At 41.9% G+C, this 21,310-nt stretch overlaps 1 protein-coding gene across 2 annotated transcripts in view; it reads left to right on the top strand.

The window, feature by feature from the left end:
- The first annotated feature begins 861 nt into the window (after nucleotides 1–861).
- The window catches only part of POU2F1 (POU class 2 homeobox 1), a 188,669-nt gene continuing 168,220 nt past the window's right edge, over nucleotides 862–21,310 (top strand). For both annotated transcript variants that reach the window (XM_054046408.1, XM_054046402.1), the window contains exon 1: nucleotides 862–927. In XM_054046408.1, the coding sequence (XP_053902383.1) occupies nucleotides 867–927 (61 nt within the window). In that variant the 5' untranslated portion in view covers nucleotides 862–866. The remainder of the gene's footprint in view (nucleotides 928–21,310) is intronic.

Genomic DNA, 21,310 nt, shown 5'->3' with positions numbered 1-21,310 from the left:
TTCTTTTAATGTGCCTGGTGTTCTTGTTGTTTTTAACCGCCTTGACCTTTATCTTGCTGCAAGCTTCGCATAAGTACAAGGGGTCTCCTTTGATTGCCAGGTATATATATATTGCAGAAGTAACAAAACATTGTTAAAAAGCCACATGCAGGTGCCTACTCCATGGGCTCAGCCTTAGGTGATAGGGATCAGTGTGTCCCCCTGCCCCCCAGCTGGCTTCCTTGTCTGTCTGGCCATGCACGTTGGACAATTTCTGTCCCTCAGACCAACTCCCAGCTGGAAATGTAATTGGCATAGATGGTTTTAATACCCTTGATCCCCGCCCCCCAACATACAGAAGCGATCAATCCCATCACACAGCAATACACCGATACGCCAGCGTGTCAGTGGCACAATGCACCTCCGCTGGGGCGGGGCCTGCCCTGCTGCACTCGAGCTGGAATGAGTCTCCAGAAAGCAGACAAGGAGCAACTATCAGCGCAGTCCCCAGCCAATCACTCCCACTGCGCAAGGGCGCACTCTCTAGTGGGGAGGTGGGCAACAAGGTGGCGCGCGTGTCGAGGCCCTTTACACGTTAACGAAGGCTGGGGCAGGGGTGAATGGCAGGGGAAGTGGCGCATGCGCAGACGTATTGGCAGGGTAAACACGGGGGGGGTGCGGGAGTAATGGGATAGCGAGAAGGAAGGGCGGACGGCGCAAGCGCGAAGCGGTCGCCCGCGAGGGAGGGCAGGGGTAGAGCACGCATGCGCAAAGGCCGTGTGCTGGAGTCGGGGCGGGGGAGACGGCGGCTGCGCGATTGGGGCGGGCGGGGGGCAGGGAGCGAGGGAGGGTTTATCGGGCGGCCGATTTTGGTTAAAATATTCAAAATGGCGGACGGAGGAGCAGCGAGTCAAGATGAGAGTTCGGCGGCGGCGGTGGCGGCGGCAGGTAATCATTACTGCGTTTTACATATTCATATTCATACTCGCGCGCGCGGCCCCCCCGCCGCCCGCCCGCCCCGCTTAGCATAATTTATTAGTACTCCGGATTATTATAATTAACGGCACAGGGGGGAGCGGGGGCGGCGGCAGCCTCCCCGTGCGGGAAACACACACAGGGGCGCGGGGGGCACGGGGGCGCCTCCCCGCCCCCGAACCCGGCCAGAGGCCGCCGGGCCGGGCCGGCAGCGCCCGCACGCCCGCAATAAAGCCGCTTTACATATTCATGGCGGAGCGGGCCCGGCTCGGGCAGGGAGCTGGGGGGCGAGCACCCCGCACCCTCCCCCCGAGTGGGGCCGAGGTCCCCTCCGCGCTGTTGCTCCAGGCAGGGAGCGGGGCTGGGGCGTGGGGTTTTGGGGGTGGGGGGAGCTGGGTTGGCTTCTTAGCCCCCACCCAGCCCCCCTTTGGCAGCGTTATTTCCCCAGAGCCCCAGGCCTGCCTGCAGCGGGGGGCTGGGTGCGGAGGGCCCGGGGAGGGAGGGGAGCTTGGCGGGGGCCTCCCTCCGCCCCCCACAGCGAAGGTGCCTCAACCCCACTCGACTCTTCTGGGGGGGGGGCTCTGTTCCCCGGGGGGCTGGGCTGCCCTGACATCTCCCCCTTTTCCCCAGGAGTGAGGGAGGCCGAGCAGCGCAGTGCGGGGCGCCCCGGCAGAGGCCCCTGGGGGTGTCTAACAGCGATGCTCTGAGGGGTGCAGCGTTGGCGGGTAGGGTGGCAGGCTGGCTGCCAGGGGTGCGGGGCTGGGCTCGCTCTCCCTCTCCCTCTCTGTGTGTCTCTCTCATTTGAATAATGTCTAATTCGGGGAGGTTTATATTATTGAAATGGCCGCCTGAGTTTCCCCGCCTCTCATGTTTAGTAATTCAGACCTTTAATAACAGCCACTCAGAGCCCAAAGCCGTGTTTATATTTTACATTCGCCCCATGTGCTTGTGTGGTTCAATATGATTCTTCTTTCTTGCTCTCTCGCTTTTTTTAAATTTTCTTGGCAACCCACAGGGCCGAGATCAAACCCAGGCTGTGTGGGGAGGGGAGGGGGGAAGGAAGAGGTAGGCCCTGGCTCCTCTGGCAGACGCTTAGGCCTCACTCTCTGCCGCTTGATTTATTTACTAATAACCGAAATGACCCCCCCATCCCACCCCCGCGAGCAAAAACAAAACCCTCCAGGGGCCTGAGCAGCATCAGAACTGCTCACAGCTTCTCTCACACTCATGTCTTTTAAATAAAGGGCTTATTTTTAATTTATAGCAACACAAGACTGTAAAGCTGCCCCTTTCATAACTGCTTTTCAGTGAGTATAGAGCATTTTTCATCCCTTTGTCCCCGATTTACTTTTTTTTTTTTTACGAGGGAGTTGATTTTAATTTACACTTCATGGGGCTGTGAGAACACTTCCAAAATCTAAAAAGCCTCCCTCCTATCCTCAAATACTAGATTTAATACATAGAAGCTAATCTTGAATTTTTAATTTTGTAACACACTGGATCATATAACATTACATAAAGTAAACCTTTCTTATTGATGTTTAAAATGTGGATGCTGTATAGAAGTCCTGTGTGTTTGAAGCTTTTGTCAGTGTCCCTGGCCTTTCTGAATTATTTTGAATTGAAATTTGACAGTACAAGAGAAAACAAAAACAAGATAAGTTTGCTGTGTTTGTGTGCCATAGTTGACTGAGTGAAAATTGAAAAAATATTTCCCCCCCTTAAATTGTCAGGGCTAACTATGTTTTAGCCAGACACCAGGCAACTTGACAACAAGCAAAATGGACTCCTTTTTCAAGGGAGGTAATGGAGTCATTTTATTTTAAGGTAGCATTAGTGTTGATAAAATTGTGTGGTTTCTCATTAGTGACCATTGTTTTCAACTGTGGAGGAAAGGGACTTGACCAAAAGGTATCTTACAGTAGCTATATCAGATTAGCATGTAAACATCTTTGAAGCATGGCTAAGAGGAGTCCATGTAATAGTGCAGTCAGCATATTTTGTAGTTTGCTTTGAAGGTTAATTTGTTACAAAATACTAGACTTCGGTTAATGAAAAGCATTTTAATTTTAAAATAACCAGTCTCACTACTACCTATTTCCCCCTCCCCCCTTGGTAAAGACAGGACTTGAATACTGCAAGAAAAGATCTGTAGACGCTATAATGAGACTGTTCAGGTGACTGACTGCTTCACAGACCAGCAGCACGAGGTTGGCTGGACAAAAAGCAGTAATATGATTTCATGCCTTAAATAGCATATGTTTTTGCACTCGCTTCGCAAGATGTGGTCAAGCTGATGATGTAACCGGCCAGAGGACAAGGTGCAGTTAATTTGATTTATTGACCTGGGGTGAGGTGTAGCAGTGAAACCTTCTCATAGAGAAACCATTTATCTGAGGACAATTTCCTTTATAGCAGCAATTTAACCACTGCTGAGACTGTAGATATTTTATCCAAGATGATAAAAATGTACATCACATCTTGCAAACAAAAATTTGATTCTAACTGACAATTTAGTAATTCTTAAAGGATGGATTGCTGGATTCTGGCCTTGTACTGTCACATGCCTGACCTGAGGTTTATGAACCCAGCATTTTGCCATTTACATGCTAAAACAAATCTGTCCACTTCAATCTGATGTTGTATACTTAAGGTTATGGCTTAAAATTTTACTGAACCCTCCCACATGATACGGTTAGAATGGAAGGTGGCTCCTCCAGTGCAAACCAGCAGCAACATCTGGGCGAGAAGCCCATTTTTCCCCTGAGCTGCGATTTCTATTAGGGTGCTTTCAATGGATCTTGAGTGAGGCTTCATTTTCGATATCGGTCTCTGGCTAGTAGTCGTCTGCTAAACTTGAAACTTTATCCTGTTTTTTCCATTTGATGGAAGAGACAAGGAATTTTTCTCTTATCCCTCCAGAATTTTCTGGTTTTCAGTGGCAGCAGAAAATCAGAAACTGACATGATTCTTGACAGTTTCACCTACCAAGAGGACTCTGATTTTCACCATTAAAAGTGAATTTTACTTTGCTGGTTAGGAGAGCTGTGAAACAGTGGCAGTAATTGCTGCTGCTCCTCTCTGCAGACTCGGGAAGACAACACTGTATTAGTTCACATTTGGAAGGTTATATTTGTAATTACAAAATCTAGAAGCTTGCTAACTCTTTAAATGAAAGGAAAAAAATCTTTTGGGCCCCCACCCTTTCCAGAGAAAGCTTTCCTCTTGCCACTAGTGACTGGATTTAAAAAAAACAACCCTTTCTATAGTCCTAATTGAAGCAAATCTGAAGTCTTTAGGAAGCAAATGGTTAGATTCTGACACTTTCCTTGTTGAGTAGTGATGATGTTCAGCATATGTATATATGGGGAAATTGATGCAATTTTCAGATCTGATCTTTAGCTATTAAGTCTGGAATAGCACCAATTATTCTGTGCCTGTTGTGTGGGAATGTACCAGAATATTACATAAACACAGTAGTATAGTTCCTGCTTGTAGTCAAGGTCCTGATGATTGATGACTACTTTGTTTAGAAAATGAGATTTTTGAAGCATTTTCATCACTTAAAGCACGATGGTCCAATCAGAATTGCCATTGTTGCATTTAAACAGAGTAGCCCATTCTAGTTGTAGTTCTTATCTGACACAAGTTTAAATGTGCAGAAAAGCTTGATGGAACGGGGTGTCTAAATTTTAATGTTTGATATGATCTATTATTGTACCCTTTTTCCTGTTAAAGAAGTGAAATATTGTTCATCCTTTCCATAGGCCTTTCATCCTTCTTTGATTTCCCCACCCCTTGCCCAATTTTGTGAAAAATTTGCAGTAATTAGTTGCCCTCTTCAGTGGGTTGACCTTGACATGCATAGGCATAACAAAATTTGGCATGCCCAGTGGAGTATGGCTGAGTTGTAGAGTTTGTGGGAAGTGGTAATTTTTCACTCACTTTCACCAAGTCCTGATTCTTTTGTGAACTTCAAGGACTTTAAAAAGCATTTACACTACTTAACATGCAAGTTTAGTGTTTTTGTTACATTCTACAATAGTTTATTCCACTTTCTAAAAATCACTCTGTTACAGCAGGCTGCATTTTTTTTGCCACTTCAAACAGCCGCTAATTAAGTTTACTCAATTACTTGACTATAACTAAAACTGCATACCGTCTTGAGAGAAGCAGTTACAGTTCTGGTCCTTGTAGATGACAAAAGTTTGTATGAGATGCTTATTTCTAATCCGTGTAATACAAGTAAGTGCCATTTACACGGTTAATAAAAGCAAGATTGAACCTTTAAGCAAAATTAAGCTTAAATTGATTGCTCCAAACTTGATATTACTTGCTCTGTGCACAGAGCTGGTATCCTGTGAATGAGGGACTCTTATGTCATTGTATAGACTTACAGTACTGACTGGCTGCTTGATACTGCAGAGATTCTCTTCTGCATTAACAATTTTTCCCACCATGTTCCTATTGTGATGTGTTGCAATACATTGCAGCCCAAGTGTGGGCTTGCATCGCATTGGGTACAGCAGTAGAAATGGGGAGGAATCACATACATTTAATTTTTTCCTGTAATCTTTCACTGTATGTTCCTGAATTAGTTATATTTCACTTGGAACCTGTCTAAATCCACAGCTGCTAATTAAAGGAAGTTCTGTAAATGTGACTATTTTTCCTTTTCACAGTTGGGTGCATTAACTTTATTAAGCTTTGAGGATAAGAGCCTCACAGACTCTGTTACACTTCATCATTTCAATTCCTAGAGAGAAAATACTTAAAATGTCTGTGTTAATTCCTTTCCCTATCTTTGGCAGACTGGACAACTGACTAGCAGAACTGGAGTCAGCTAATGTCCAGATTTGTCAGATTATTTTTCAGTAGGTCTTCATTAGCATACTACAAATTTCTTATGGGAAAGAGGATGTTAATGAATTGCTAATGGCTACTTGTATTAATGAATTTGAGGCTTCTAGGCAATATTGTTTAGTGATTAAGCACTAGGTTGGGATCCAGGAATTCCTGAGTTCCATTCCTGGCTCTGTCACTGAGTTGACTTGCTATGTGACCTCAGACTACATCTGTAAAATGGGGATAATAAATACCAGTCTCTCAGAGATTTTGTGGCGTTGGAGAGGAGATAATTAGTTAATGTTTTGTACAATGATTTGAAGATTGAAGTGCTATGTAAGTGCCAAGTTTTATTAATAGTTGTTTGTAGCAGAGTTTTTGCCTTTCTGCTTGAAGGGAGACCATCAAATTAGTAATTACATTTTTGTGTGGAAGTTTTTGGCCTTTTAACATTTCAGTCCTCCCCTAAGATGTATCATCTGAGAAGTTTAAGAAAAAATCTTACTCTGTTTTTTTCAGTTTGTTTACTTTGTGTATCTGACTACATTTTCTGTATAATCAGCTTCATCATATCCCCATGTATATATACTCAGTTAAATTGTATATTCACTAAACTTTTTTCTTAACAAGTCTCACCATTAATACCCCCCTGTGCATCTCCTCCAATGGTAGCAATAATGAGAGTGCTAGTATGAATAAGGTGCTGGTGGTTGTCAGAATTTTTAACTACAGTGTAATATGTAGACCTGCTTTAAGTAGGGTTAAACAAAACAGATGTTCAAAGACAAATCTTTAGTGGCACCTTGGTTGCACTACAGCTACTAGTGTCAGGAATCTTTATGAAAAAAGGTCTGATGTAGACAAAGACCTAATTGGCTTCCTGTGTGCAAACATCTTTCACACAGCAAATTGGAGAGAGAAACCTTTTTTAATAAAAAAAGAAAATGAGATTGCAAAAATCACAGATTGGCAGGGGGACTTAGGTGTAGTTAGTATCTATTTCTTTAAAATTGACTAGACAAAGTTGCCAACTAGCTAGCTGCATTTAACCTATTTCAGAGAGTGATTTTGTTAATCTATAAATCATGCATCACCGTTAAAGCTTTCACTCATCATGTACTTTTGTTGGAATTTGAATTTCCTTAATTATACTATATGTGAAGTAGCTCGGATTTTTTTAAAACTTTATTTTGAAATCACGAAACTTATACTGTAGAGCTTAGTACAGTGTTTTGGAGAAGAAAGATGTATACAGATAATACCTTGAAATGGTAAGCATTGTAATATTCAGATTTTTTTTAAATAGACAAAATCCTGTTCATTGAGGTTGGAGACTTACCCTAATTTTACTTGCCTCTCTCAGGTTGAAAGACTAGTATGAGGCACTGTCCTCTTTGCAGCAAACTGCCTTGCCATTTGTTCCTCCTCTGATTGTTTTATTTCAAAATAGCATGCAATTTACTAATTTGTGCCTGACCATGCTAATGTAAAGTAGCAGGTTTGTACAACTTGGATTTTGTCAAGGGGAGGAGCATGTGATGATGGTAGAAATGACTCAGTCATCTCATGAATTAGTCATTTCTGTATTATTAGTTAATCATCTCTTGAATAAAAAATGTGGTTTAAGCTTATTCCAGGAATCCTACTGCAGAGGTTCCTTGCAAAGTGTATTTTAGTCACAGTTCTGTTTCTTACCCTGCTGATCTCTAGCACCAATAAGGGTATTATTTTCATTTTCATTTGTCTATTTCTTATGGAAGCTGAAACTATATAAAAAAAAAAACTTGAATTCTGTTTTTTTAAGGCGCCTTGGGGTATCTGAGGAGCAGCGCACAGCTTGGTGGTGCCAGCAAACAACTTCACTGCAAATACTGCTAGCGCTCCTCTTCTCTCTCTCCCCGCCCCTTCCCCCTCCTACTTCTGTATTTCTTACAATTGCTCTTTTCCCGGTCTGGAAAGAAGGCTACATCATTTAAAAATGTGGGACTAGTCTGTGGTGCATCTTATTTCAAGACCAATGTAAAATTCACTAAGATGGAACTGAAGTGCACAGCTTAAACATTTATAACTATTTGAATAGCTCAAGGGGATATGAATGAACAAATGGAGTTTACCGGTAGGTTTCAGTCATCCTTATATTGAAGTTTGGGCCTCTATTATCATTGACTTGTTCTCACACTTCTTCAGAGTGTTTTAGACAGCTTGTGATGAGAAATCTTGGAATTCTGAGGCTTTAGGACCATCTTTCAAGATTACTCAGAATCTAAGCTTCTGAGTTCTTAACACTGGGTTAGGAGCCAGGAGCTTCCGATTCCCATTGCCATTTCCGCACATCATGTCTCTTTATGGCTTTGGACAAGTTGAGCATACATGAGCCCTTAAACAAACAAACATCCCACTATTGCAGAACTGTTTGGTGCAGCTCCACCTGTATTAGAATGGGTGTGCTACAACAGGGGTTCTCAACCTTTTTTTTTTCTGAGGACCCCTCTCAACATGCTATAAAAACTCTAGGGCCCTGCAGGGAGGTGGCGGATAGAGGGATGGGGGTGGGCCCTCGGGCATAGGCATAGTTTTGGCTTCTATTTTGGGTGGGCAGAGGACGGTGGGGCTTGGGTCAGCTCTGCACAGCAGGGTCCAGGAAGGCAGGGCCATCTCCACTCCCAACTCACCTCAGCAGGCCATCCAGCCTGTCTGGGTTGTGTGTGTGGTTAAGCTCAAAAAGTTTGAAAATTGCTCAGGGTACAGGGAGGGGGTAGCTATGACCTGTATGCAGGCAGGGGCGTAGCTCAGGGTGCAAGGAGGGCGTAGCTAGGGGCTGTGTGCGGGCAGGGGGGTATCTCAGGATACAGGGAGGGGATACTAGGGGCTGTGTGCCAGGAAGGCTCCCCTGTGGTCCCAACTCCCCAAGGGCTCTGCCGGCCACAGAGCAGGGTCCCCCTGCCTAGGCAACTCTTACCGGCTGCGTGAGCTGAGGAGCAGCCGCAACCCTGGGCACCAGCAGCACATGGGGAATGTCGTGGCTTCCTGCTCCATGACACCAGCCAGAGCAGCAGCTGCCTGCACTGCCGGACTCTGAGCTTTCCACCTCTGATGTGGCCAGGGGGTGGGAGTCTTGGGGGTGGGGAGAGGAGGAAGGTGTGTGTGTGGAGCTGCCACCCCCTGCTCTGGCACTGCAGTGGGAGGGGGCGCCTGGGCTCTGGGTTTCAGCCGTAGGGTCCCTTGGCCACCCAGGAGGTCGCGGACCCCCAGTTGAGAACCACTGTGCTAGAGTAAACAAGATTCCAGCAGCTGCTATATTAAACCACCACATATCAGATCCTTCCCAGAGAAGGTCTAGATGACATGATGGTAGAAACTGTCTGTGGCCTGGCTGTGGAGGTGTTAGTGTAGAGATTCCCCTCTCCAAAACAAGCTAGAGGGGAGACAGCATAAGGAACACAGTCAACCTGAAGTCTTTGCAGTTTTCACCAAACTGAATAAGATCAGTCTTGAAAAATATGCTTCCAAGTCCCCCATCAAATTAATTTTTCTGACCATGTCTTCCTGGCTTCTAAACCCACACAAATAGGAGCAACATACAGGGCTGGTAGGAGGCATTGTAGGTTGTGCACATTTTCCCCCACCCTGAGACTAGATGATAGAAATTCTGTTTTGTTTAGGTTCTTCTACTGTGCTTATCACTGTAATATCTCAGAATGTTCCAATAGTGCATTAAGCAGCGTGATACACATTTGTCACATGTTTGTGTTCCCCTCTCCTCAGGAATGCAGTGGAATGTCTTGTTTTGGTAGCGTTTTTAAAATATATATGGTTTGTTAGAGAAGACAAGGTCAAGGAAATGAGCCTTGCACTTAAAACAGAAGGTGGCATTTCTCCCACTATGCCTCCACTTCCAGCCAATTCCCAGTGCTCTCTAGGCCCTGTGTACAGGTCCTGGGATGTCAGTCTTCATTGTCCACTGCCTAGTGCTCATCGGCTCTTATGTTGGGGTCCAAGGACGAAGACATCTCTCCTCCACCCTGCCCATCTCCAACTCCATTGAGGAATTGCAAGACTTCCCCTCCCCCACCAGCTGCTTTTTACCTATTTTGAAAAAGGGGCTAAAGTGGTGGAAACTCCATTTCCTGCTCTGGAAAGGTCTCCAGCCCTATGAAGAGGTAGGTGTGGGGGGGAGGGGGAGGGGGAAGGGTTCAACCACCTTTGCTGCTTCTGTCCCTATAGAAGGGACTTGTGGTGGAGACTCCAGACCCTGGTGCATCTAACTCCATGAAAGGACCCTGTGGGTTTTAAGTATGTTCTGGAATTGTGATACAATATAGGATGTCAGCAGGGCTTAGCACAATTCTAGAACACAAATTTAAAGCTGTTTCCTCTTCTAATTGTGAGGATAACCTTGATACTGTAAAATGATGCACTTTGAGTCTGCAGATAGACTAAAATGACTCTGGTACTGAGAGGTAAGAGCTTCCTCAGTTTATCTTAATGTGATGTTGAATTTAGGTCTTAGTCTGCTGTGTTGTGGAACCCAATTACCACAGAGGAGTGCCTGTGTAGGTGGGGCTGATCTGTGTTCTGAAATTGTACTAGTCCAATCTCATAGCTCTATTTGTGAATCTGACTAAAACATGATTTGTCTTGTCCTTGTTGGAGAACTACTGCATTGTAATGTTGTCCTCAATACGGTAGTTATAACTTAAAACTGGACCTAGCTATGGGTCTTGCAACCTGATTTAATATAAATACTTTTACACTGAAGCTTATTAAGTGTAGGTCTAAGTAAATGGTAAGTAACTGTTTTTTTTCTGCCTGTGAACTTAAGTTTTGAATAGTTACGGGCAGTAAACTTTGTAGCAACAAAATGAATTAGCTTATGAAGCACAAAATGACCCATCTTGTCTTGCAACTTGTAGAATGATAGTATCAGAGGGGTAGCCGTGTTAGTCGGAATCTGTAAAAAGCAACAGAGGGTCCTGTGGCACCTTTAAGACTAACGGAAGTATTGGAGCATAAGCTTTCGTGGGTGAATGCCCACTTCATCAGACGCAAGTAATGGAAATTTCCAGAGGTGGGTATCAATCAGTATGGAGATAACGAGGTTAGTTCAATCAGGGAGGGTGAGGTGCTCTGCTAGCAGTTGGAGTGTCAACACCAAGGGAGGAGAAACTGCTTCTGTAGTTGGATAGCCATTCACAGTCTTTGTTTAATCCTGATCTGATGGTGTCAAATTTGCAAATGAACTGGAGCTTAGCAGTTTCTCTTTGGAGTCTGGTCCTGAAGTAGAAGGATAGTCACTTTTTGGGTCCGGACCCCTACAATTCCAACACTGCAAAATTTCAGATTGAAATAGCTGAAATCATGAAATAGACCATTTTTAAAATTCTGTGACAATGAAATTGACAAAAATGGACCATGTATTTGGTAGGGCCTTAGTTATTTGGTATAGTAAGCTCTTCAGGGCAGGGACTGTCTCTCACTGTGTGTTTGTTCAGGTCTTAGCATGATAGATTGGTTACTGCCATAATACAAATAATGAATAATAATGATTGATTTTGGTCAACCTCTGAAAACATGCATGTACAAGATAGACTTCTGTCATCCTCCCCACTCCCATCATTTGCATTTATGTGAAGGTGGGCACAGGTTAGATTATTTTACAATAAAACTAAATACTTAATTCATATGCAACAGGGAAGATTTATGCTTCCTTCATGTGCGATTAGTGAGATGATCCCATGAAGAAGGGGGAGAAAAGTAAAGCTAGAAAGGTGGGTAAAGTTAGTGTTGGTTTTGTAACTGGTTTCCAGGCTGTTTGTGTAGGTTTTTTGAACTCCTGAGTGCTTGACATTCAAACATTTGTTTTTTATTAACTGCAATGTTCAAACAATAGTTTAAGTTGGTCTGTTTACTACCTTAACTGTATCCTGTTGTGGTGTTTTTGTTTTTGTTTTGGATGGGTGGGAAGCAAAGGATTCAAATATAGGTAGGGACAAGTACAAGAGAAAAGAAAAATTCTTTGTCTAGCTTCTGGTTTTCTGAGGGGCTTGTGGGTGAGGGTACAGTGAAGGAATCCCTGCAGATCTTGCCAAAATTCATGGCAAATGTTTGTAGTTCTTGCTGATACTACTTCTCAGAGGTCAAGAGAGGTAATTTAGACCTTCTGAAGTTGAAGATTTAAAAAGAAAATTTTTATACCCAGAATCTTGTGAAGAGATTCTCACTCAGCAACTATATTTTAACTATTCTTTTACAAAGGACTGTTTTTTAAAGACTTGGAGTATAGAGGATGACTGATATATTTTCCCATGCATTGCGAGAAAAATCTTAGTGCTTGTTGATGAGTTACTTGCCCAGTTAATCTGTCCAACTCATTCAGATGTGAAACCTTTTCACTGTCCATTGAGATGTTGATCTGAGGTTATCTGCCTGATTCCTGGGTACAGAAATGGTGTATTGTTTTGTATACAGACACTTTAATTCTGAGAACTCCCAGGTAATGCTGTGCATATGAAATTTTTTTTTGGGGGGGGAGGTGAGTGGAATTGGCTGTATCTCCGATGTATAACATTACAAACTACATATTTGTGTAATACATAATTTACCTAAATTGTATATATTATAGTGTCTTCTCTTATTGAGACACTATGCCACATCAACTTCTTTCTCATCTTTCTTGGATTATGACGGCCGCATTTTCTTCCATTTCGGCAATATGTACAAATATACTTCAAAATGTGAGTTTTCACCACCACACAGGTCTTCCATTCCAGAGGCAGTAACTGCAGGAAAATACTTGGAAAGATATATGTTTACTATTTTACCTTCACTGGGGGGGAAACCCAATTCAGCCATTTTCTTAGAATCTGTAGTCAAGTGGTTCTTAAGCACTTTTCATGTTGTGGACCACTTCTTAAACTAGAGATTTTCATGAGGACATCTTCCTTGCACTGGCTGTAGTACTTGATTATATGGAATATTTGGTTATGTGAAGTACTTGCAGAGTGTTGAACGTAAACATGAAAGCAAGCTTTAAAGCAATGGGGAACAGCTGCTGGCTACCATTTCTGTCCTTCAAACACCCCACTTTCTGTTCTGTCCCAAAAACGTGTAGTATTACACCAATGAGAGGTTATAAACAGGATTTCCATTCATAAGGATAGTGTTGGCCAGTGGTTCTCAAACTTTTGTACTGGTAACCCCTTTCACATAGCAAGCCTCTGAGTGTGACCCCCTTATAAATATATTTTAAAGTGTTTTTAATTTAACACCATTATAAATGTTGGAGGCAAAGCGGGGTTTGGGTTGGAGGCTGACAGCTCATGACCCCCATGTAATAACCTTGCAACCTCCTGAGGGGTCCCGACCTCCAGTTTGAGAACCCCTGGTGTAGGGTAAGAGGTCTGGTTGCTTTAGAGCAGTGGTTCCCAAACTGGGGTTCGTGGGGGTTCACAAAATGTTACAGGGGATTCTTGGGAAAAAATTCCCTAATGGCGGACAGAGCTGCCTTAGGGACCCCGAGCAGCATGGGACCAGGATCCCGGAGCCCCTGGACTTCCAAGAGCTAAGCAGATCAAAGCAAGCACATCTATCACACTGAGGAGATTTAAACTTCAAGACTCCTTAGAAGAAATGGAAAGGGAAGTGGATATTTTTTGCTGTTTTTAAAATTAAATAGGCAGCTAATATTGTTTTTAAAATTGTTATGAAGAACAAGTTTAAGCTTTGTTGTAACGTGTGTTGTTTGCTTGAACTGCTCATAGGGTGACCAGATGAGATGAAGAAAATATTGGGACACCGGGGTGGGGGGCAAAAAAAAAAAAAAAAGCCGGCGCAAAATATCGGGACAAAAATTGCATTCCGACCGATCTCTGGGACAAACAGCTCAAAATCGGGACGTCTAGTCACCCTAACTGCTCAAAACCTGAATGCTTGTATAAGAGGAACTCTTTGAGTTGGCTTCTTAGATACCTTCATGCTGTTTCACATCTGATATTTCTTGGTAAAACATAGGAGCCTTGTCTTATAACAAGCTTATTCAAAGTGATACAAGCTACGAAAGTGAGATCTTGGAAGAGTGTTGCCATTTTCGTAATATAATAAAAATACTGTAATGATAAATAATAATAGTGTGTAATAAGCATGTAATAACAAATTTTATATTTGCAAGATCACTGCTTTTATAATTTATTCTCAGGTAAAGGAGAAAATCCCTGGAAATATTCTTTTTTTTGGAGGGGGTTCGCGAGACTTGACATTTTGGTGAAAGGTTGTTAAAGTTTGGGAACCACTGCTTTAGAGTTTGGTTCTGTCCTCCAGTTTTGGTGCAGTCAGTAAAGTTGATCACAGTTGAAGTAGCTGAAAAAGGTATAATGCAAGGGGCAGAGAGGTTTTTTAATTTTTTTAAAAAATTTTTTAGTTTAATTGATAAATAGCTCTGGAAACCTGGACTGACCTAAGGGGAAACATTACTGCTTGCGTGTTTTAACTGCTTTGGTCACAACAAAATATCTGTGACCACCTAGAAATGTTTCTTGGCCCAACAGTAATCCTTGGATCACTGCGAACCACTGCTGTAATAACAGTCTTGTATTCTATCAGTAGATCTCAAAACACTTTACAAAAGAGATAGGGAATAAAAATATCCTGTTGTACAATGTTAAAGATGGTTTAAAAAATATTTCAATTCTGTGATTTAAAATGCAGGTGTTATATAGGTGTAGGTAAGTGTAGATGAAAACCACACAGAGCTTCCACTTCCCAACACTTGCTGAAAAATGTAGGATCTCATTTATTCAATTTAACTTTGATACACACCCTCAATTGAGCAAATGAACATCTGAAATCCTACATTTTCATTGCTTTTCCCTTCATGAGCTGGGGCTAGAATCAACAGACATCTGTGATTGCAATATCAAATGTAACTTTAGTTTTGTGTGTGTAAAACTAATACCTATCCTCTGATCAGAAACTTAACTGTGACTAGCTCTTACTGCTAAATATCACTCAGTCAAAGCCAAAGCCCTAAGCATGATTCAAAAAGACTAATTCTCACTTTTACATGAACACACTTCAAGGGTTTGTAAACGTGAGAAATTGCTGGTAGCAGGTATTTAACATGTGGCATAGGAGGTGGCTATACTCAGAAAACAGATTTTGGTAGTTGTGCAGATGAGAACTATGCTTCAGCAGTTCTCATAATCTTGCATATGTAATGTATTGTGCTAGGCAAGTGCTTTTTGAAAACATGTCTGATATGTAAGGGCCCTGCCATGGTCCAACTAAATAAAGGACTATGGCTCAGAACCTGGAACATGTGCTATATGGCAATCATAACTTGACATTTCATCTGTTGGATATGTTGAAATACCCAAAAACTGGAAGAGGTTTTTCTTTTAAATTCTTGCATCTAAGATTCAAGTCTTACAGGGTACTTCTGAAAATGTGACTATGTTGACTTCCTTAGGGTACATCTACACTACAGGGGGGAGTCGATTTAAGATACGCAAATTCAGCTACGTGAATAGCGTAGCTGAATTCGACGTATCACAGCCGACTTACCCCGTTGTGAGGACGGCGGCAAAATCGACTTCTGTGGCTTTTTGTCGGCGGCGCTTACTACCACCTCCGCTGGTGGAGTTAGAGCGCCGATTCGGGGATCGATTGTCGCGTCCCATCGGGACGCGATAAATTGATCCCCGAGAGGTCGATTTCTACCCGCCGATTCAGGCGGGTAGTATAGACCAGACCTTAGGAGCAAAGTATAAGTAGAACTATTCTTTTGTACTTTAATAAAAGTTGAACAGGTGCACTCTTCAAAACACTTTCACTTCTGGAAAAACTTCAGTTTTTTATTAGACCATTTTTCATTGTACAACAAATGTGTATATACACTTCAACAGGCCTTTTCTATATGATTGAGCATTTAAAAGGAGTCTTACACTGAGCAAATAAAATAGGAGCTATACAAAAGGCAGCTTACCTTTAGTAACATCCTGTGTTCCCTGTTTTGTTGAAGATTTGTGTTTTGAATAAGAACATTTCTTCCATTGCAGCCCAGCTGCTTCTTGATTCTGCAGTGGAGGCATTATATTGTTTGAGAGTTATTAGTTGTTATGGAGACAGTTGTGATGTCACAAATTCAGTATTATGACTTCACTGCAGGGTCAAGTATTTATTTTAGGCTTTTCTGCTAGGCTTATCACCAGAATCAGGCATTTGTACATATTTTTGTGGCTTGTATATTTTAAAGGATTAAAACAGAAAACCTACCCTCAATCATCAATCTCATTAAAAGGGAGTAAGATTATAAAATTAAAAAACAAACGCAGTCATCCCTTATCTTTAAACCCTCCCTGTAAGTATAAGAAAGTAGAAGTCTAGCATTGTGCCCTGAATGTTAACAAATTGGGGCTATTTCATACCAAGGGGACGTCCAAGTAGGTTGCAGATCAGGAGAGAGAATACTTGGGACTCCCTTCATAATTCAGTAGACAAGGATTGCCTGAGGTGACAGCAATCCAGGTATTGTTGAGGTTGTGAAAGAGTGCAGGGCACAGACCTGTTATCTTGCTCCTCCCAAGAGTTTCTTCAGTGATGTCTTGACACTCTTAATTCTGCTTTTTTCCTATCCAGTTCAAGAATCCTCCTAGTGCCACCACAAGAGTTTGTACACACAGGGAGTTATACTAGTATAATTATGCCAATAAACTTCCTACGTAGACAAACCTTTAGCATTTTGGTGTTTTGTCTGTCCTCATACTTCAATTTTTTACTGGATTGTACTCTTTCTTTTGTCATTTGCAGGCAGCAGAGCCAACTGTAAAATTGGCCTCTTTATCTTGCCATCTCCTCTGCTGTGTGATGATTGTCACAGGAGAAGCATTTGCTGGACATGTTCCAAATTTTTTTCTTTCAAGCTATGGTCTAAATACAGAAGTTGTGCCTTTTTTTTAAAAAAGATTTAGTTTAGCTAGTACAATCTTCTGTGCTGAATGTCTCTATCTTTTAACAGCTGGGTTATTGGTTTAACTTGGCCAGTGGAATTTCAGTGTGTAGACACAAGCTAAGTATATTGAAAGCCAGACCAAGAAGTGAGGAAATGCTTATTTCTTCTACAGCTAATCACTGCAGAGTCTGTCTGCATGACCTGCGTTGAGCAAGCGTCTCCCATTTGATGGGATTAGAACTAAATGACCTCATTCTACACACACTACCTGTTCTGATGAGGAAGGAGGGGAGGAGATTTCGAGAAGCAACCAGTACTCAATCTGAGGAGGTGGCTATGGACAACCAGTGAATGAGATGAAATAAAATTAAAAGAATAATTAGAACTTGGAAAGAGTAAGGAGCTGCTTCTGTTGTGACTTCATTTGTGGAAGTAGAGAGAGAAAATGAGAGCAAATCCTTGCTCATGTTTATCTACTTGTCAGATATGATGAATATCCAGGAGCGAGTCAAATTCTGGCATGTTAGATCTGGAGTTAGAACATTGCTGATTGACATTGCTCATCTGTGGAATGAGGCAATATTGGTCTGCTTACAGGGCACACTTCAAAACTCATCTATTTGGAAATGCTTTTCCGTCATATCTAAGGGTAAATCTTCATTGGAATGTTTTGCCGGCATAGCTATGCCAAATAAAAAAACCCTTGTTGTAATTATTATTTGAAAAGTACTTATTCCAGTATATTTTATGCTGGTTGGGGAACTAGAATATGCTATACTGATATAAGCACTCTTATTCTGACATAACTGTGAGTCTTCACTAGAAAGGCTTTGCTGATACAGTTGTATTGGTATAGCTATAGTGGCAGAGCCTCCTAATGGAGACATAGTTTATGCTGGCATAAGGATATCTGTTGCTGATATAGGTAAATCCCCTCTTCGAATGACATCATCTCTGTTGGCAAAAGGACTCTTTTGCTGGTATAGCTGCGTCTACATTGAAGTGGGTAGGAGGGGTTGCCGTCGTAGTCACATAGCTACACTGATACATTTTTGTAGTGTAGACCTGGTCTTACTCTATGTTAAGAGGATTTCGATGTGTTAATTATACTGGTATAGTTAAACTAGCAAAACTTTGTAGTGTAGACTAGACCTTGATGTTAAAACAAACAAACAAGCATTGCTTCCTGGCAACTAGGAAGGATGAAGAGCAGAATCCTCTATGAAGGTCATTATAGTCTGTGTATTCAGATCTAATTTACCTGCTTAGTGTATAGAGACGGGCATTAGAAAAAAAACCAGGTGATTAAAGGTCACTATCTGTATATGCATCTCAGCATTATCAAAATTACCAAGTAAGAATTCTCTTCGGTCCCATGAAGACCAGGTCTTTCAGTCCCCAGCAGTATTTGAATCTGATGCTGCTGCACCTCACAAGTGGCACTGTGGCAGTTGGTGCAAAGACTGTTTGGGATTATGTGAGAACTGAAAGTTCTGGGCTGCGTATGATTGAGCAATAAACAGTGCAGGTTGTTCCTAAGAACTAAAAAGGAGCACGCAGAGGATCTGGATTATTGGAAGTATAGAGGTGGCACTGAAAGAAATTTGTGAGAAGTTGACTAGAGACATTGTGCAAAGTTTGTGTGTAATAAGATGTTAACAACACACACAATGAGAGGACCAAACTGGAAGAAGAGCGGAAAAAGCAGAGATTGTGTGAACATGGGCTCCCACTCCATTAAAAATAATCCCTTTTGGGAGGATTCTGTTTTAACGGCAGTGTAGTTCAGAAATAGACATCACATTAGTCAGTGTTATGGGTGGGAAGAAAGCATGTGCAGGATCAGTATCTAGATGATCCCCTTTGGCTGTTAGGGGCAGTTGGAGTGGAGAGTGAGGAGAGCATTGGAGGATCAGGCATCTGATGCTTCAGCAAAGATTGCTTCCTTTCTTGATCACCAGCAGTAGGGAAACAAATTGAAATTGTCTCGGTTTCACACTGCTACTTGTGAAACACAGTGTGAAGAAGTAAATAGTACATCTGGAGCCTGTGGTCAGAAGGGGAGACACAAACCTTGTTTGTGCAAGGAAAAACTGGAACCTGTATTACAGTTGCCACCGATAGTGCAAGTGCACCAGTTGGTAGCAATGGTTGTAAGTGCTTGTCTGAGCAGGGCTCAGGCATTTTAACTATTTTGTTATGTGAATCTAGTGGCAAATCAGATTTTCTTTACATGGTGGTTAAAAATGGCTGAGACCTATTGCCGATTAGTGCTAATATAGCTGCATTGGTTCTGCCAGCTGCTGCTATGAAGATTCCCCGCTATCCCCTGGAGTAGATCCACCAAAAGAGAGTGCAAGTGGAAAGAGCTGAGAGATGTGTAGATGGAGATATGACTGACTTGCAATGGCATTACTTTAGAGTCCAGTATCAAGTTTGGTGGTTTTTCCCTATGCAAGCTAAAGTTGGAAACACTGCCTGTGAGTCTCACACAGGCCCTGGAGGAAGGATATGTCTTGGCAGTTCTTCTGCCAACTGACTGTGGCTAACTGAAGGAGCATAATCCTGAGGGAGGCAGCCCTAGCTCTCTTCAGCCACTGCTATGTATGATGTTTACCAGAGAGTGTTTAAAAGGAAAGAGCAAAGCTTGAAAAGTTACTGTATGCTACTAGCTAAAGGCCATCGTAAAGAATGATGGGATGGGAGTCATCAGTAAGATCCAGAGGCAGTGCCTGGTGAGAATCCCAGCCTACAGCTGAACCCTGCTCAGTGGTCTCATCTTTCCTATCAATCTCTTGTCAGTTTCACTGCTGTCTACTAGTTTGAACATCAGCAATCAAATTGACCAGAGTCTTGTTAACTATGCTCTGCTGCTTCTTGGGAAAGCTGTGAGCAGTAACAGAGGTATTGGAGTTGTCTCTGTAGGCTAGGGAGGACAATTTTTTTTCACTTTGTATGGTTTAAATTTATTTTATATTTGGAATGTTTTCAAGTATTAAGGGTTAGAAACTGATATGTTAACATCAAAGCTTAAATTCTGCAGAAATTGATGCCATGTCTCTTTAGTCATCAGTGAAAGCTTCCTGTTCACCAGTGGCAATAGGTAAAACTCTAATTCAATAGTTGATTAAATTGGTGGTTGAAAAAATAGGGCACTGTATACCAAATTACCAGCAATGGTGTGAAAATAAAGATTTATTCTTTTCTCTGGTTTGTCAGACAGAATAACTGACACTTATTTGATTCATAATGTTTTGTTGCCAGAATACATTTCTGACACTTCTTGAGTTTAGCTGTGTAATGCAATGTCATAATTGTATTGCAGCATGTTACTTTTATTATTGCTAATTATCTTTTACTGACCATGTCACCTAAGGGTGTTGCATGGGTACCTTGCTTACTGTCTCTGTTTCAATTTTGGTGTTGCATGAATTAGTAGGGTGACCAGATATGTTTCGGTGATAACCATGAGACTAAAATTGCTCCAGTCTGCTTGAATTTGGTATAAATTGAAGTCCCTATTTTAACACTAAAACAATACTTTGCTGCATTTCCAGATTTCCATGGAATGGAAAAGTTCATCTCATGAGAAAAGTCAGTGATACTTTTTCTTGAACACATTGATGTAGAGAGCTGGCCTTTTTCCTACTGGCATTAAATGGTCCTTACTAAAACAGAGCTTTATAATTTTCAATTGAAATTTAAGATGAAAAATTTTCTCTATAGCAATGCATATTATACTGCTCCAAAGCACAGTAGTAGTAGAGCAGTCTCCCCTTGATGGTGTAATCGTCAAGGAAAAGCAGCGAGCTCTATACTAGGATGTCATCTATTCAAATAGGAAAGAGGGAGTTTCTGTTAAAATAAAGCATGCTGCACATGGAGGATGGGAGATATAACTCATGTTTGGATGTGACTGTTTTTATGTAAGTGGGCTTTGGATAAATGGGGTTCTGTTGAGACCACAATTCCCGGAGGTACTCTGAACAAGTTTAAAAACAAAAATAAACTTTACCTAAAGATGATAGAAAATTTTTCTCCACATACATACTCAAATAGGATAATTTCTCAATTTGAAAGAAAAATCTTCAATAGTTTTCAGGAAAAAAATGTGATAGAGCACCTACTGTACTTGAATAAATTTGAAAAATATGCATATCCCTAACTCTGATTTTCAGGACTTAATTTCTGTGAGTTAAGTTTCACGAGGTAGGTTGTATGAAAGGGTTGTTGAGTTATTTTGTTTGGTTATCTATTTTTAAAATTTCTTCTGTTCATTTGAGTATCTTAGGATATAGCTCCTGTTTTTTCTCTTCTCCTGTTTTTACTGAAACATTCTGCTTTGGAGAAGACATGGGGAATGGAATTATCAGGGGAGGGAAACAAGAAGAGGAAACTGAGGAGAGAAATGAAGTGTGTGTGGGGAGTGGGATAAGTCATCAAGAAGGGTTAGAAAAAACAAAAACTGTAAGAGTGTTAGGAAAGAGAACTGGGAAGGAAGAGAACACAACGTATGTTACTTGTAGCCTGTAAATAATGCAGTATGTGAGTGGACTTTATATGCTA

This window comes from Malaclemys terrapin, chromosome 1 (genome assembly GCF_027887155.1).
Source record: "Malaclemys terrapin pileata isolate rMalTer1 chromosome 1, rMalTer1.hap1, whole genome shotgun sequence".
Lineage (NCBI taxonomy): Eukaryota > Metazoa > Chordata > Testudines > Emydidae > Malaclemys > Malaclemys terrapin.
This window is presented reverse-complemented; position numbering and strand designations above follow the sequence as displayed.